At 41.6% G+C, this 18,593-nt stretch overlaps 1 protein-coding gene across 2 annotated transcripts in view; it reads left to right on the top strand.

Annotated features, from left to right (window-relative positions):
- Positions 1-9,319, top strand: part of ITPRID2 (ITPR interacting domain containing 2) — a 39,919-nt gene extending 30,600 nt beyond the window's left edge. For both annotated transcript variants that reach the window (XM_032114150.1, XM_032114151.1), the window contains 5 exons: positions 199-349; positions 1,602-1,667; positions 2,330-2,704; positions 7,552-7,676; positions 8,071-9,319. In XM_032114150.1, coding sequence (XP_031970041.1) covers positions 199-349; positions 1,602-1,667; positions 2,330-2,704; positions 7,552-7,662 — 703 coding nt within the window. In that variant the 3' untranslated portion in view covers positions 7,663-7,676; positions 8,071-9,319. The remainder of the gene's footprint in view (positions 1-198; positions 350-1,601; positions 1,668-2,329; positions 2,705-7,551; positions 7,677-8,070) is intronic.
- Positions 9,320-18,593: the final 9,274 nt, after the last annotated feature.

Raw genomic sequence — 18,593 nt, 5'->3', positions numbered from 1 at the left:
ATGGAGTCACATATATCTTCTATAAATGGAAAAAGACTTCGGTTCCATATAGTCATTCAGCTAATTTTTCTGGGAATTATCTGTGTTCCACTTTGAATTCCCTTGTATGAAGTCCTTTCCCTGTGGCACTGCTCAGTCACCTCTTTGCAGCTGAGTGCAGTGAATGCTTTTGTTCTTCACGTGATGGCCTTGCTGTAGATACGAAGCTGATCAGCTGCAGAGCCTGAGGAAGTCTGTCCGCATGGAGCTACAGGAGTTGGAGATGCAGTTGGAAGAACGTCTGCTTGCCTTGGAGGACCAGCTCAGAAGTCTGCACATGTCTTCACCTTACAGACCTCAGACACACATAGTAAGTATTAGTTTTGCAACAACACTGTGTGTTTTCTCAATGTTCATCACAGAATCATAGAATAGTTTGGGTTGGAAGGGACCTTTAAAGACCATCTAGTCCAACACTCCTGCAATGAGCAGGGGCAAATAATAACTTATAACTGTTAAAACTCTTAGAGTGGGATGGAATCTTGGGAATCTAATGATGCCATGTGTATTATCAGGGGTCATATTTTCTCATTTTCTGTCAGTATTTCATCTTGGGGAAAAGGTGTGTGACTTTTTTGGTGTTAATACATACTAATACATACCTTCTGGGGTTCTTGGGCTGAAAAAGATAGACCTCTTCTGTCAGTGCTTTCTTCTTTTTCCTCTTCATTACCCTGAGATCTCACAGTCTTGGTAGCTAGTGCTCATGTCTAAAATCCTTGGAGGGTGATGATGGGCTTTTTGGAGTTTTTCCACACTAATTTTCTTGGGGAATGGGGACAGAGAGATGAGAAATTCACAGTGTTTCTCTCCCAAGAAATGGAGTGTACTTTCTCTCTAGCTCTGCCAATCCATGGCAAAAAAAAAAAAACAAAAACCCAACCAAAACAAACAAAAAACCAAAACCCAAAATCAGAAAATCCCATTGTCATCAGTTTTTATCTCCATTGCCTTTTGTAGCTCCTTCAGATGAACACATGGCTCCCTGACAAACAGTGGGAGAAGCTCTGCTCCCACAAATACTCCCCAAAAGCATGAGAAGGGGGATAAAAGGCATTTGTCTGTGTTTATTGGTGGCATGGCAATATACTTTCTCTTATTTTTCACTCAGTGGAAGACTGTTCCTCTTTTTTCTGCTGCAGTTCTGTCATCAGCCAAACAAAAGAAAAAAAGATGAAAAGTATCATATGTTCTTCCTGGGTTTCATTTCTCTTTCTTAGCCAGTCCTCTTCTGTAGAAGCAGCACAGGCCACATCTTCCTCTTCAGTATTTTGTCATGGGAAAAAAATTGAAACCCGAGAACAGGAAAATATGGTGTTACTGTGATCTCAAGCCAAACTTGAGTTCTTTGAACCACATAAATATCTTTTTATTTGTAAATCCTTTTATAGAAGAGGGCCAGCTTTAAAAATGGCTGAAATAAACTTTCTCCAACCAGCTCCACTTCCTGTTTCCAACTTTCTGGTTTAACAGAAAGTTGTCTGAGATACAGCATATTTATATACTAGCTTCTGAGAGCTCTAAAAAAGTCCTAAGTGTATTAACTTGACTTAATTTTTCAGGGTATGTATGGAAGCAGGAGTGCTGATAATCTGTCATGTCCTTCTCCATTAAACGTCATTGAACCAGTAAGTAATTGTTGTGTACTCTGTTTTACTGATGAAAAAAACCAGGAAGGCTTTACTTTAAAAAAAGATTCCAGGAGATTAATTTGACACATAATTTTAGGAATACTTTACTCCTTTAAAGGGCTTTGTTGAAAACAGCTGCAATTTTCCTTAAGCAAATTTAACTATAGGTGTAAATAACTAGAGTCTTGTTAGCTTTTAAGAGGAATATATAAAAGTGAGGTTTTTTTCATTTAGTTGATACAGATGGTGATACTACCTCATGAATTTTCTAGGGAAAATTATTTCTTATATTTCTGTGCATTTTCTGCTACTGAAAACAAGTAGTTCAAAAACTGCAGAAAGGAAAGAACAAACAAACAAACATCAAGCCCTTACGTGTGTCTCTGTCAATGGCTCTGGCAAGATGTATCCATATTGCAAAAGTTGGTGGCTTGGGGAAGTGCCACAATTTTTATTTATGTTGGCTTTCAAAAAGGCACATTCCTTTTTATGATCCTCTTTGTTGCGGTCATAAAGGCAAAGTATATATTTGTTTTATAGCTGTATTTGTTACATGGAGGGAATTAAAGTGATTAAATAAATAGCAAGAAAACATAGTTGTGTCTGTATGTGACTTTTTTGTATGCTTATTTGGGACTGTTTCTTTTCTGAATCCTTAGGTCTCTGAGCTTATTCGAGAGCAGTCATTTCTGAAGTCTGAACTGGGTTTAGGACTGGGAGAGCTTGGACTGGAAACTCTCCCAGCAGAGGGTACAGAGTCCATATTCTCCCATGGAAACTCGGATTCCTCTTCAGTGTGCTCTGGTCACACAGGTAGAAAAGCTAAGAGTCAAAGCAAGAAGTTGTACAGAGCCTCTGTTGCCTTAACACCAACTCCACCAGTAAGAGCTGGACAGCAGGTGGAAAGCTCTGAGGAGCTTGCAGACTCCAAGCCAGAGGTGGAGCACAAACTTGAAAAAGTCCCTCTCATGCCTTCAGCTGATGAAATCCACAAAGCAGTGGAGCAGGAGGAGCTGCAACAAGTTATACGGGAGGTGAGGACGGAGGGGCTGACATCTGGGATGTTTGAGCTGAGTTTACTGAAACCTAAAGACAAGGCTGGCTGTAACTCCTGTCCTCCAAGGTTTTCTCTTCCCTCTCCAGCTAAGGCACCATTCTGTTGCTGTGCTGTGTCTGAAGGCTGAGAACGTGTCCATAGGTGTTGAAGCCACAGCTGTATTTATGTGCAAAGCAGGAGATGTTTTCCCAGTGATAGTGGTTAGCATGTAAATTAATAGCCAAGTATGGCTGGGAAAGAACTTGCCATCTCTACTACTTGGTTAAGCAGCAGTATTCCAGATCCCAAGTGAGAATTTCTGTCATGTTTGCTTGCTAAAATGCCAAACTGGAGTTAATTTGAGGGGTGAAATAATGTTTCTGAAACAACACTGTAGTAAATGTTAAGCACACTTTCCCAGTCCCTCTAGGCCAACCACTAAGGACTATAGGAATGTAAGTGAAACAAGCTGAAGGCAGGTGGGAAGTTATTTCAGAGTTTAAGAGTGGTCTTGGACCAATCCTATTGGGCTAGTTTTATTGGCAGTCAATGAAAGTGAGGAGTGCTTGGTTTTTTTTCCTGTGGGCCAGGTTAAGAAACAGGACTAAAGCTACGTGTTTTGTTAGTGGCATGACAGCAAAGCTCACTGGCAAGTTATGTAAATGGGGAAAGGAAGCCAAAGAAACTACTTGTTCTGAAAAGAAGTGCCTGTGAAAAAGTGGAGCAAACTCTGCTCTGAATACAGAAATGGGAGTTGAGAACTTGTGGATTTTATTCCCTCCTCTTCCACAGAGAGGAACCACTTAGCCTTTAGCTGAGGGTCATTGGAACCTTAGTCTTTAGCCTGTCCCTTGAAGTTTTTGTATGGCTCTGCCATAGACCACTAAAGACAAGGTAAGATGTCATGCTTAGAAACGTACAACAGGTCAGGCTGTAATTCTGTGGTACCTTCCAGGTCTGCCTGTGTTGAGGCTGTGGATAATTGGAACCAGCTTTACCTTAGCTTTGTCTTTGAAATGGATGAGATGCATGCCACTCATCAGAAGACTTGCACATGAGATATTATCACTGTGGTGCTGATTCTGCAGTGAAGCCAGGATGTGGCATTTGTATCCAGGCTGTCTGTAAAAATCCATGTGTTAAGGCAGCGGTGTCATGGTGGACGGTTGCTGAAGGAGAAACCGAGATAGAAAGGAGAACTGTAATTCAAATGTACTGCAAAAGCAGCAGAGACAAAAAAATCTGGAGTCAAAGGACAGAATTACTTCCGTCAATATTTTTTCTGAGGTTAGCCTCTGTGAAAGTTCATCTTTAGTTTCATTAATTGATAGCAAATAAAGATATGTACTCTTTGCACAGAGGTTGTTATTTGGGTTGTGTGGCACTGAGGACATTGTAATGCTGAAAGAATCCACACTGAACTGAGAGGCTACTATTCAAAGATGAGTAGTCAGCAAACAACTGAGCTTGACTCACTCAGTGAATATTTGAGCACACAGAGAGATTGTCCCTCAGTTTAACTTCACTGGCGGTGGGTTCCAGATCAACTCAAGGTTCTCAGCATGAGGAGTTCTGCAGGTCAGAGTGGAGATGCATTGGCTCAATGCACCTGGTAGATTTTGCAGAGCCAGAACATGCTTTTAAACATGTATCAGGAAAATCTTTATTATTTCGTAAGAGCTAGAACAGAACATAAATTGAAATATGCCTTGCTTAAATGGCCCTGTTGTTAGCAGAGGAATTCCAGTTCCATTGTCAAAAGAAAGAAATCTGGTAGGACGCATTCTTTGCTTATTCCTCCCATTCTCTGTAGCTGCGTGACCTTGTGTTGGGGAGAGAAAAGCCAGGCAGTGGGTGTGATATGCCTGGGTGGGCTGTAATGCGTGTGAACTTCGATCTGTAACTATTTGCTCCATGAAAAAAACCCATGGTGTTAACTTCTAGCATTAATGGACTAACTCCCATGGGAAAACATTCAACAACATGAAGTGTTAAAATACCAAACAGTAGCTCTCTTGATGAAATACAGCCTGACCTCCACAGGATTATCACATGAAGTACTTACTGCTTGACTTGTGTAAGTCACGGAATGCCACCAGGCCCTCTCACTCTGCCCTTCTCCAGTTTAAAAGATGTGATAGTTTAAAGATCTTTCTGCCTAAGGGCAATGGAAGTTTTGATTTTGCTAGCAGTTCTTCATTATAAATGACATTTAATGAAATTAAACTTTAAGGAAATGTATGATTTTCCTGTCAACATCTGCTTTAAGAGGCTGTAATGAGTCTTTATGGGACAGAGATGGTCTGGCAGAGAATCTTCCCCTTTCCATTTTCCATTCAAATCCATGTTAGCTCAACATCCCTCAAAATGTCTGTAGGTTGTTCATGTGTGCAGGTGTTGGGTTCCTCGTTTTACTATCTTGAGCATAAAAACTCACCAGCTGCTGCCGTGAAGAAGTGGCACAGGAAGAAAATAGAGTAAGAAACAATTCTTTTAATTATAGAAAAGGTATACTTCAAGATCAGAAATGTAAGCACTGTGAAAAGCCTCATTCCCCTTTTTCATTAGTAGGTGAAGAACACTAAGCTCCAGATTTACCGCAGTGGTACACTTCACTCAATCAGTTCTTTATTTAGCAGCGACATAATATTGCAGCAATAGTAATTCTTTTATAGGGAAAAGGATTATTGGTTTACTGTTGTAAATCTATTAATATGATACTGTGTTTTCAGTGCAATATTGAGTCTTGGTGTTGTATCAATGTAGTAAATGTACCATAAATGAGTGCTTTCTCCCGTTTTTCAAATGATCAATTTTTCATTCACTTGCTAAAAATAATTGATGGAGCATTCATTGACTGCTTTTCTGTCTTTTGAACAGAGGAAGCCTTGGCAGCAGGCTGTGCCCTCTGCAGAGCAAATAGAAGGTGCACTTTGCCCTAAATAATTTATAATGAAAAAGGCAAATATTGGCCACTGGTCCCCTCACACGCGTGGTACTGAATCACTGCAGGAGTCAGTGCTGTGCTTGCCACACAGGAGTGACCTTGCTGAGTCTGGAGGGGGGAGGAAGCAGAGGCTGTGAAAAGAGGCAGTGGAAGGTGGCCTTGTTGTCGTCCAGACAGGAAGGTGAGAAGCAGAGGGCTCAAATAATCAAGGTCAAGACAGAAGTTGTTGGAAGAGCTGAGAATAGAACAGAAGCTGCTTTGCTTCCAGTCTCTGCTTTGTTACAAGACTGTCTGTCATACTAGACCATTTACTTGCTAATTTGGGAAGCTTTTATCAGCTTTTTTTGGAAAGTGGCATTTATTTTTGTCCATCTGTTGAAAGAAGGGTACAGAATTACTCTTTTTTAGCATGCTTGCACACCCACCCCATGGGATACTGAAGAAAGGTGGCGAGAGCACTAGGGGCTCTCCTAGGCCTGCTGGACAGTTGGGGTGCTGTGTGCAGGTTCTATGCCTACATTTCTAAATCCCAAAGCCCTTACTAATCTGGCAGTGGTTCTAAAGTTCTGTACATCAGTGTGTGCATTAGCATAGACATCCTCTGGACTTTCAGCTGTGGCCTATTACACAATGGCTTTTCTTTTGTCTGTTAATCAGCAAACAACCCAACTGGAAACTTGTTTCCCAATAATATTATAGTCTTTGAATTTCTGCTTGATGCAAAGTAGTAATGAAACGAGGAACTTTGCCACTAATGGCTTAGGGATTGAATTGCCTGCCAAAGAGAACAAGGGATAAATAACCTGTTGCTAATGCTGCTGCCACCCTTCTGACGTTGTTGCTTAATCCTTTTGACGCACCAGGAAAAGGGGAGACTTATATGAAAAAGAAAAATGTGTTGCTTAAATGGGCTGCTGAGTGCTTCTGTGTGTGACCCTGGACCAGCCTCTGGCTCTTACCCCCCTGCACCCTCTCACAGTTGTTGTCCTCCTCTGTCCTTGGAACCACATGTGACTTGTCCCTCCTGAAGACCATCCAAAAAAATAAGTTGGTGCCAAAGATTTCTTGTACTTGCAAGAAGCCCATATTGTTTTTCGTTGTCAGGCCCTGCTCCTTTCCAGCATAATAAGCTCTTGTAGAACTGTTTTGCCTCTTTTTCTCCTTTGTTTCCCTTACTGTAGCCATCAGTGCTCTGCTCTTCTTTCGTTGTAGCCTCAGCCACACTCACATGCCTGCTACTAGAAACTCCTAGGTGTGTTTTATATAAAACTTAATGGGTAAATGCTTTGTCACAATCCTGTGAAAAATGGCCTTTGCTGGTGTAGATCACATGCCAGTGACCCATTGATGATGTGAGCAACTGCTGAAGCTCTCTGTCTTTCCTGCTGAAAGTATGCAACTAGGATTCGTCTCCTTTTGAATTCTATGAAAACAACAGCTCATGTTCATGGACTTGGACCCGTTCTACTGTGTAACCCATTTGTGAAGGAGATCAGTCCTGCCTTCCTTTTTTATAAAAACTTGTCCAAAAGTAGTGCATTTGGGGTGCTTTTGATGTATATATCCTGAAATGGTTTTTTCAGAACTTTGCATAGTTGAAACATATTTTTTTCTTAGCATAAAACCAGATATCCTAAGTGTAAACCATGAATATATTTACCATCTGGAAAAATAGAACTAGTTTGGTTTCCATTTGTACAATTTGCAAGAACTTCAAAATTACTTACAGTTATTTTTCCATTCTTCTAATCTTTTTCCATTCACAGTTTTGAAAGTTGACTTTTTGGTGGTGCATGTTTTCATATGTTGGTATTGTCAGACTTATCTGCAATATCATTTAGTTTTATCCATTGGTTATGTAACTTACTGACCTTAAAACTTTGGCTGATCCCTTTCAGATCAAGGAATCTATTGTTGGTGAAATAAGACGAGAAATAGTAAGTGGATTATTAGCAGCTGTATCACCCCAAAGCAGAGCTGCAACTGCAAAACAAGATACACAGCCATGAAACTGGTACTACAGGTAATCTTTGGGGATCTGCAAGAACCAGATTTTATTTCTATTTTAATTGTATAGAACATCATTGCTAACTTAAACCTTGCTTTGTTTTCACTTTCATCATGAAATATAAGCGATCAAAATTGAAGTTCATTAAATACAGAGAATACTGATAATCCTGGATAGATTTGGAAAATCAGCTGGTTTGTAGTTTGGCCCATTCTACTGTCAGGTTTCATAGAGTGGCCCTTGATTTTTCGTTTCAGTGTGCTCTGTGATGACTTCTTATGTGAATGCATCATGCAAGAGGATTTCTGTAGTTTGCTTGCCTTAGATATGAATAATATCAAAATACATACTTAACAAACAGGCTTCCAAAATCTAATTTAGGTCTTCATCTTCCTTTTTTTTCTGTAAGGTTGGATGTAGTCAGAAGTGCTGTGGGATTCTGCTTTGGGCAGCACCCACTGGTGAAAGTGTCAAGTTGGTTTTGCTCCAGGAGGTGTTAAAGCTGCTGAGATGGGCTACTGTGTTCGGCGGTTGGTTCTCCGATGTGGACCTTTCCTTGAGTTCGCCTGTAAGGACTCAGACACTTTAACATTACTTTCCTTAAAGCATCATCAAAATTGTGTCACTCTGAAAGGTTTTGTATTTATTTGTATGTCCCTGTTGTAAATTTTTATGTAGCTAATTTCTTTGTCTAATGATGCATCATGAAACTTGAAGATTTCCAGACGTAACCAATTTATAAGTAACACGTATACATTCAACCTAGCTCTTTTTTTAAAAAATAGAAAAAAAAAAACCCTCAACAACCCCTCCCAAAACACTGACCTCTATGAGGTATTTGTTGTGCAATAACTGATCCACTTTAAGAGCTTGAAATAACCAATAATGGTTTCCACTGCTGTTACTTAGTGCCACTTCAAAAGAAGGAAACAATCCTGTTGTAAAAATTGCTGTTAATTCTTGGGGCGGTTACTATTAGCAGAGTGGTAGAATGACATGAGGTTACTCTTAAAACTACTTAAAGTTCTGACACTGAAAGCCTTATCTTTGTGTAGAAGACAACTTTTAACTAATTTTATTTGCTTCCTTACTGTTTGCTCATCCCTCTATAGGAAAGTGCCTTATTTAAGCACTGGGGTGGTTTTTTTTTGGTGTTGGCTACTTGTAGTCATACCAAGGGAAGTTCTCTTCTGCTTCATATTAACCAAAATGCAATAAAAATACTATCTTCTGAAAGCAATTAGGATTTGCAACTTGGAATGCATGAATGACCTTGCTTATATTATGGGGAAAAGGGAAAAAATCTCTTTTCGTTCTCCATCCCTCACTGAGTGTATTTTCAGTCAGCCTGGTGAATATCCGATGGTTCCAATGGAGCAAATTGGAAGTCATTGGAGTTTTTATGTGGTCAAATAGACATTTAGTGGATATATAATATCCCTTTTGGCTGTGCTTGAACTCTCTTTACTCCTTTGCCATTTCCATCTACTAAAACTCTTTACACTGTGTCAAGGTCTTAAATCAAAAATAATTTCAAATATCACAATATCATATGAAAAAGTTTATAAAATTTTAAATTGTGTTAGGAAGACACACAAGGGCTGATTTCTTTTAAAAAGTGTATATTAAACCAATAAAATATTTATTTTGCCTATAAACTGTGTCAGTGTTTTGTATTGTGCATGGTTTACTCTTAAGCAAAATAAGTAAGATAGATTTGATCAAACAGTACACAGAAGGGGGAACAGCGGGAAACCTCAGGACTTGGGTTTCCAAAAAGCTTTCAGATGTTCAGGGCACCCTGAAATGTGAGAACAATGTTATCACTTCAAACCACTCTCTTGAAGTTGTTGGCTTCTGTTGCTGGTCCAAGAGGTTGGTTGGTCTTGACCTCTCCTCAGTGTTTGTCCCTGTAAGTAGAGGCTCTTGAAAACCTTATTCTGCATGTTGAAAAGCTGAAATACAAGCTCTGGCAGCACTGACGTGGCAATCTGTACAAGTGGTAAGTTGCAGTAGATTTCTGCCTTGCTTTGCAGTTTGCATCAGCACGCAGCTCCATTCCAGAACACCACAGGAGATCAGCCAGCCAGACTCACATGCCTGCAACCTTCCTTTGCAAATGCACAAACCCAAAACCTACTCAACCTGTTCCCCTTGTCCCCCAGACAGATCCATTAACACGGTTGACTGCTAATGTAGCTCCTGTGCCTTTGAGCTGCTCAAAGCGGCTTTTCAAGAAAGGTGACAGCTGCAGCTCTCAGGGAGTGATGGAGGAAAGCACTTGAGGAGCTGGTGGCAGTCGAGCAGGAGCTGCCAGCAGCATCTTCCATGGAGACAGCAGCCTGACTTCCTGCTGCTCCACCAAGAAAAGTCACTTGTTGGTAACATACCAGAGTATCTGAGGTATTTTATCGTGTAGCTTGTAAGAACATTTGATCTCAGCAGTGCAAATCCTAGTGTTTAATATATCCCGAGAAATGAAAAATACTGCCAAACTTTCATCCAACTGATGGAAGGCAGATTTCTGAGGTTTGGCAATAATTTAAAATAAAGACATTTCAAAATGACATTTCTAAAAACTGTGCTAAAATTAATGGATATAAAAGCACCTGTTTTTCCATACTCTGGATAACAGATCTTTGCCATCCTTAAAGACACTTCCTGCTAATATTTTCTGAGTGACATATGTGTAGATATAGGAATGTCTATGAACTGCTTAAAAAAATTTTAGTGGATCTGTCATACAGGTTAAGCTGAGCTGGTATCAACTTCTATTGCCTATTCTGTTTGTGCCTTAGGAACAGCCATCATTATTATCGGACACACACCTAACCTGGGTGACTTATCCTAATGGTTTTCTGAGCATGGACAGTTTTTCTTTTGTTTAATGACTCAAACTGCTACTTTCCTTGCAAATTAGTGCTGTCTTTTTTTCTGCCAGCCTGGAATTTGATAAGAATTATATGCAGATTAAGACAGCTTTATTAGTGGCTGATAAATATTGGTAAATCAAATTTGCAGTGAATAAAGCCAGACAGTGTTGCCAGAGAGATTTTGGATGTTTTTCTAAGGTTTGCTATGATAGTGACCTTTGTCATTGCCAGTTGGCTGTAGAAGTAACAGGAGAACCCACCTGATCAACATGGCTTAAAGACTTGTACCGTTGGTGGAATTTTGGCTTTTTCAATTGTGGGTTGGTTGATATGGCACCAGGCTTGCTGGAGACAGGTGGGGTTCACCTAGCCAAAAGGGGGCAAAGGGTTCTAGCCCATGGGTTGGTAATGTTGATTTGAGAGGGCTTTAAACTAGCTTGGAAGAGGGAGGGAGATAAGACCGGGCTCACTAGAGATGGGCCTAGAGGCAGCGTGCCAGTGCTGGGAGTGGAATTGATAGCCCAGCTGATGTGCTTCTACACCAATGCACGCAGTGTCAGTGACCAAGAGGAGGAGCTGGAAGTCATTGTGCTGCAGGAAAGCCATGACAGTCTCCCTCACAGAAATGTGCTGTGACTGGAGTGCTGCAGTGATGGTTACGATCTCTTCCAGAAGGGACAGGCGAGGAAGCAGGAGCAGCAGGGTGGATAGGTACATTAGGGAGTGTTTATCCTGTGCAGAGCCAAGGATAGTGATGATATGGTTGAGTACCTGTGGGTGAGAACCAGGGGGGAAAGCCAGCAAGGCAAAAATCCTGGTGGGAGTCTGTTACAGACCACCCAACCAGGATGAGGCAGCATGAACTATTCGATAAGCGCCTGGCTGCTGTTCCACAATCGTTGGCCCATGTTCTTGTGGGAGGTTTTAACTTGCCAGATGTCTGCTGGAAACTCCACACAGAGGAGAAGAGGCAGTCTAGGAGGTTCCTGGAGTGTGTGGAAGAGAACTTCCTGACACAACTGCTAATTAAGCCTATCAGGGTGGTGCCCCACTAGATCTGTTTACAAACAAAGAAGGGCTGGGGGGACATACTGTACTCAAGACAGCTTTCAACCACAGAACCATGAAATGATAGTTCAGGACGCTGGTTAAGAGAGGCCCTTGGGAAACAGTAGTTAATAACTGAGGGGTCCAGCAGGGTTAGACGTACTTTAAGAAGGAAGTCTTAAAGGTGCAGGAGCAGGCCATCCCCATGTGCTGGAAAAAGACTGGCCTGGCTGAGCAGGGAGCTTTCACTGGAAGTCAGGAAGAAAGAGAGACTGGAAGAAGGAGCAGGCAACTCAGGAAGAGCACAAGGATGTCATTAGGTCATATAGAAAAAAATTATTAGGCAAAAAAGCTCAGCCAGAACTCAATCTGGCCACTGCTGTGAAAGGCAATAAAAATTGTTTTTATAAGTACATTAACAACAAGAGGCAGAATGAGAAAAAGCTCCATCATTTATTGGACAGGGCGGGTAATGTTGTCACCAAGGATGAAGAAAAGGCTGAGGTATTTAATGCCTTCTTTCCCTCAGCCTTTAACAGACAGACCAGTTATCCTCTGGGCAATCAGCCCCCTGAGCTGGTAGACAGGGACAGGGAGCAGAATAGGCCCCGTGCAATCCGGGAGGAAGTATTTAGTGACTTGTTGTGCCATTTAAACACTCACAAGTGTGTGGGGCCAGATGGGATTCACTTGAGGGTATTGAGGGAGCAGGTGGAAGAGCTTGCCAAGCCACACTCCATCATTTGTTATCGGTCCTGGTTAACCAGAAAAGTCCCAGCTGGAGACTGACCAGTGTGACACCCACCTACAAGAAGTGTTGGAAGGAGAATCCTGGGAACTACAGGCCTGCCAGCCTGACCTTGGTGCCAGAGAAAGTTGTGGATCAGATTTTCTTGAGTTCAACCTCATGACACATAGAGGACAACCAAAGGATCAAGCCCAGCCAGCATGGATTTAGGAAAGGTAGGTCCTGCTTAGCCATTGTGATCTTTTTATGACCCGGTGGATGAGGGAAAGACTGTGGATGTAGCCAGCCTTTGATACTGTTTCCCATGGCATTCTCCTGAAGAAGCTGGCAGCCACAACTTGGACAGGTGCACTCTTTGCTGGGTTAAAAACTGTCTGGATGGCTGGGCCCAGAGAGTGGTGTTGAATGGTGCGACATCAAGTTGGTGGATTCTATGAGTCTGTGATTCTCATAAAGTCAAGGGCTGTGTTTTTGAAACCCTGAGAGCTTGCTGGGTACATTACAGCAACCTCCCCTTTAGTATTAAGACAGAATGGTCTTTAGCCCACTGCAGAGCAATACATGCCTTTGGCACAGCTCAAATCAGAGGTTTGTGGGCCTTGTAGTGGAGAGTTTTGATTGGTTTTTCCTAGGGTGAGTAAGTATTTTTCTAGCCCCCTCTGTTATAATGAAAATCTCCAAAAGTTACCTCTGCTGAAATGTGGAGATATGTCAGCATTCAGCAGCTGGAGGCAATAGCTGGAAAGGTGGGAGCAGCCCCACATCATTTGGGTTAGTGCTTGTGGTGCCTGTGAGGCACAGCTGCAGCTCGCCCACAGCACCGTGTCTGAGAGCTGGAAAGGACTGAGGATGGCCCCGGTGCCAGCTGCCAGAAGGAGAAGAGGCTCCTGCTGCTGGTAGTTTCTGCAATGCTGTTTGGAGACAGAACTCAAAGTGGACCTGCCACTGCCAAAAGAACTGATATGCTCTTGAAGCTCTTTCAGGTTCTTTTGCTGACCATGACCTCCATAGAGGAAGCTGCCTTGTATCTCCTGCTTTTTCTAGAATTGTGGTGTGCAAGCCCTTGGTGGTGTGCCTTTAGAGGGCAAGTGACGCCCAAGATGCTTGCTGCTGAGCCTTTCCTCAGCACTGCTTTGCTGCGATTGCTGTGTCCCTTAAAGTGACAACATGGAGCCTTGCTGATGCAGTGCAGGCACTGAGTACTGCTCTGCTGAGCGTGGAGGGGCAGCGTTTATACTGCCTTTCAGTTTTGTGTGCTGCTGGGCAAATAGCTTACACTGGAAATACAGCGTGGGTCAGAACATTTGTATTCTGTTATACCACAGATAGATCTCTTTCAATGAAATTGGCCACAAGAAGATACTGATTAGGGAGAGGGAACAAGAGCCCAGTTTGGAAACTGAAGTAATTCATGACTAGCAGTGTAAAACAAAACCTGAATTACGGGAAAAGTTTTCTTTTGGAGGATTTTTTTCCACAGGGAACAAAGCTAAAACTCCGAAACTTGGATGATGTCATAAAATAGAATTATTGCTGGTTAGCTGGCTTCAGTACAATGCAACACTTTCTTCTGAGTTAATGTGATAATGTAAAGATGATGCATGATTTGATTTTCAGGAAAAACAAGAAACTCATTAACTTGACATAAAGCAAATTTGATTTTTCATACATGATTTTAGATGTGATGGCAGTCTTTTGTATTCTTGCCATAGAATAAAAATGCACAATATTGTTAAAAGAGTTCTAACAATAGAAGGCAAGACAATTACAAAAAAGGAAAATCACTTGAGAATTCCTTATAGCTTGTATATTTTGTCATTCTGCATAGATGCTTGCTGAATGATGGTGAATACATGCAGAAATATATTTTTCTTGTTTGGTCAGGGTAAAAGGAGAAATCCTGGACAACAGTTACATAATGAAATGGTAGCAATGAGAGAGCAGCATGGTGACAAGCCAGAATTGCCTCAATGAGTGAGTAACTGTTCTACTTGCTGTGCAATCTGTAAATTGAGGTAGACCTTGGCTCCTGGCTTGTCCCTACTCCTGGAGCAGCCCCATTCCTGCTACTCCCAACACCTATGTAGGAAATAGCAAGCAATTGTGCACCAGCCACCTTGTCCAGGTCACCAAAACCTGGATCCTGTCCTCCAGGTGTGCCTCCAGGTGTGTCCGGCTGGCTCAGTCCCTCTCTTGCAGATGCTGCAGGCAGGACTGTGAGGATTGCTGTGACTTCTTTCAGTCTAGCATGTTCTCAGAGAAGGAGGAGGAGGCAAGAAAGAAGAGACACCTGAAAAGCCTCAAATTCTAAAATGAGAATTTTAAGAACAGGTTCTGAAATTGGCATACTGAGATTTTATAGCTAATTGGTGGCTTTTCATTTTCTGCCTGGGAATTGCACAGGAGTTTTCTAACTTAGACTCTGAAACTGTGGAAGTTCATTCTTTGGTTTATCTTCCATGTGTTCTATATTTTAACTTTTGTTTAAGAAAATTTACAGTAACAACTCAATTTTATATTTCAGTTGTTTAATTCAGTGGTATAGTCAGTCAGCATTTGCATTAAAGATTTAATATGGAAATAATGTAAGGTGAGAATTTTATTCTAAAACCTACGTACACTGCATGGTTCTCTTTATTGAAAGTTGTATTAGATTCTATTCTAGTCTTGGTAAGGAAGCAAATTGTAGCATCTCTTCCTGCTGAAATACCCTCCTAAAACCAGTACCAGATTTTTGGTTTCTGCACTATTGAACTATTGTCCATATTACACAAGAATCTTTTGACTGTCTAGTCAGGTCAGGCTCCATTAATCCAGCTCGTTTCCTATGTTTTGGATGTGTGTATTCTGTTGATGGTAGTGGATAGGATCTAGCAGTAAATGTTTGTACACTACTTCAAAGTGTGGAGAGCTGTGAGTTTCAGAGAACGACTAGAATAGACAGTGTAAGTTCTTGTGTGCTCAGATAAAGTAACTTTAAACTGATTCTGATCAAAACTGCACTGCTGAGGAATGATTATCTTAACTAAAGAGCTTGTATAAATAGAAATAGTTGTATCTTTTTACTAATCCAGGCTTTATGTATCCACATATATAGTTAGTACATAAACAAGTCCAAACCTGATATTCTACGGATGAGAACTGGCAATGGAAGTTTGGGTTAGGCTGTTACCAGGCCAACAGCTCTCACTGAATGTCCCACTGACTCTGTCACTGCTCAGAAAGACTTTCTGTTTTTCTTGACCTGCCTGTGGTGGCACTCGGTACTCGTGAGACAGATGAGATCTGCTCTGCATTCTCCCACCCTTGCAGATTTTAAATTCTTTGCATTTTCTATACATAAATAGCAGCCTGTGTTTCCAGCAGTTCGGTGCGAGTCACCCTGTTTGCAATGCTGTTTTGAAAGGAAGATTTCAGGGTCATTTTGAATATGTAATTTTTTATTCTTGGAAGGCTTCTATCTGATTTTAGCACCTATGAGCAAGGCACAGTGCAGAGCCCCAAGAGGAAAACCTGTCCATGAATAGGTATGCTGTGCACAGCAAAGACCATGTCCAGTGTTCATGCATTCTCCTCTTTCTGCTCATGGCCAACACCAAGAGCTGTGAAGCTGATGCCTCTGTCTGGGCAAAGGCAGGGAAGAAGCTGTTTGTCAGTTTGTTAGAAAAAGGCGGAAGGAAGGGGCACCCTGAGGCCCTTTTGGCTGTAGCAGAAAGCCAATGTGCTCTGCAGTGTTTCTCCGTCTGATGCTGCTGGGGCTGCCCAGCAATAGGCTGAGGACATGTTGGTGTGAGGAGAGGTATCAGCTGGAGAGCCCAAGGGAAGCACAGATCAACATATCTTTATTAAATCACTCATGTACCAGTGGCTACAATGGGGATTAAAGTTGTGTCCAAGAGACAGAGTGGAAGAATTGTCGCTTCCAAGCTGAGGCCTTGCTCTGCAAAGGCAGCCTGTTGGATCAGGGTACTGTGACAGTGCTTCTCTGCATCTGCACTGGTGAATTTAGGAGCCAAAGCCTCAAGCAGGTTTGTTTTACAGTGAACTCCAGCTGTCCTGTCCTCTCCTCCCAAGAGTGATGCTGCAGTAGTCTCTGACCACACCAGAGGAGCTGAGGCAGATCACAGCCACAACAAAAACTGTGCACAGCGAGTGCAGAACAGACACCCTTGAATTGCCATCCCAGCGGCCTTGTCTTTGGCTGGAAACAAGATATAAACCTTTCCTAAGACACCAGGGGAAATGGCTCAAGCAGGAACTATGCCGTGAGTGCTTCCAAGCACTCATCCCTATGGCAGGATGTTTTACAATGCATTGCTTCATACCAGAACATAGTAAATGACATAGGAAGGAAGGATCTTGGACAGTTATTATTATTTTTAATTCCATTATAGTTTTAGCTGAATCGTGAAGGCATCTGAAACTGAAATTGTGGGGAGCACACTAAAAACAGAAGATGAGCTATAAGGATGTGTCAGTACTTAAATGTGTTTCAGCTCTTCCCCAGACTGTGATGCAGCCCATAGAAAATGCCAGCACACTTTGCCTGGAGACTTCTAATGCTGCAAATTGGAGTAAGAGGGAGCCAAGGTAGGAATCCTGAAATGCTATATCTGAGTGCTCTCACAATATGCCTCTTGTACTATTTTAAAAATACTGTTATTGTATTAGTGTGTGTGAAGATTGTTGGGCAGCCAGCTCCAAACAGGCACAGCAAGAAAAGCTGCAGGAGGCAGATACTTCCACATGACATCATTGGGGGCCTTTCTCTCAGGCATAGCAGCACCATTAAGGATTTGTCTTTTTGTCTTGTTCTGTCCTGTTGTCCGTCTCCCTTAGGAAGCTGCCAAAAAGTGGTTTCTTAGTTTGTTTTGTGTAAGACTGTTGAGCTTTTTTCTTATATACCATTGATAAAAATGCATTTGAGACACAATTGCGTTAGACAGCAATGCCCAGCAAACTAGAGGTGAAACACACTGCTATAATCCTTTGAGCACTTAATATTTTAATAAATGTTTACTATCTGAATATGTTTTTTCAAATTACTTTATCATTAACATAAGAAATTTTAAGCCTTTGCAATGATAATTATACCTCCTGTAATCAGTAACATATACTAGAATTGGAATTGTGCATTTTAAAACATGAAGGTTCATAGCGAGAATAGATATTTTATGGCAAACAGTTTTTTTCTAGAGAAACCTGATATTTAAAATATACCATTTATTAATATATATAGTAGCAATGCATCTGGAGAACATTTTTCTCACATTATCTGTGACTGAGAAAAAAACCCATTATTTTCTTGCAATTATGAAAATTCAAGAGGAAAGCCACAATTTTAGATCCCTGTGTATATCCTCCCCTGCGTGTAACCTCGTGGGTGTGTATATACTCCTGGTATGTCTGAAGCTGTCATTGAAGATAATGACACATCTGTGCATGAAGGACTTGTAAAATTGGATAATTAGACTGTCCTAAAACAACTGTCTAATTGTCCTAGCAAAAGCAGTGTGTGCCTCTCTCACTTCAGTGTCTTAGCCTTAGTTGTGCCAGCAAAACTGCTGCAATTGCACTCTGGCTCTAACTGTGGAAGTCTGTAAAGCAAATTATGTTTTGTCTTTATAGGAACAGTGAAGGCTTAAAAATGGTCATCTGAAACACTGAATATCAACGTTCTGTGCATCTCTTTCATTTGTTGGGCTAAATGAAACTAAACATTTCACTTAAGCACTGAAAATATTCAGGAGTCAGACTGAGAGGGCCCAGAATAACCTGACCTCAGGCTCTGCTTCGAGCAGCTGGTGGGACCAGGTATCTCCAGAAGGCCCCCACCAAGCAGATATTTCTATTATTCGAAAGGCTAAGTTAATGCCCCCTAAACTATCACAAGAAATCAAACAGGAAAGTTGCCAGCTACTAGCTGTCATCTGGAAACCACTGTGGTTCACAGCAGTTTTGATTTGGATGAGGAGGGGAATTTTGGCCCTTACCGAGAGTTATTTTTCATCATTGGGCCAACTGGATCCTTAACTTTTAGTGTAGCCTCACCTCCTGAGCTTTATCAGGTCCTTCATAAACCAGCCAGCTTGTGTGCTTGTCTCTGTTCAGAAACAGCCTGATGTTCTGATAATGTGTCACAGTTTTAATTTGTAAAAATCAAAGCCAAACAAGTTTTTAATCTCTGACTTTGTTCTGTGTGTATGGCCAGTGCATTGTTCTCATCCACAATCCTCTCTCCTTCCCTGCCTCCTCGTCTGGCAC

This window comes from Corvus moneduloides, chromosome 7 (assembly GCF_009650955.1).
Source record: "Corvus moneduloides isolate bCorMon1 chromosome 7, bCorMon1.pri, whole genome shotgun sequence".
NCBI classification, from domain to species: domain Eukaryota; kingdom Metazoa; phylum Chordata; class Aves; order Passeriformes; family Corvidae; genus Corvus; species Corvus moneduloides.
The sequence above is the reverse complement of the archived record's forward strand: the minus strand, read 5'-3'. Positions and strand labels throughout refer to the sequence as shown.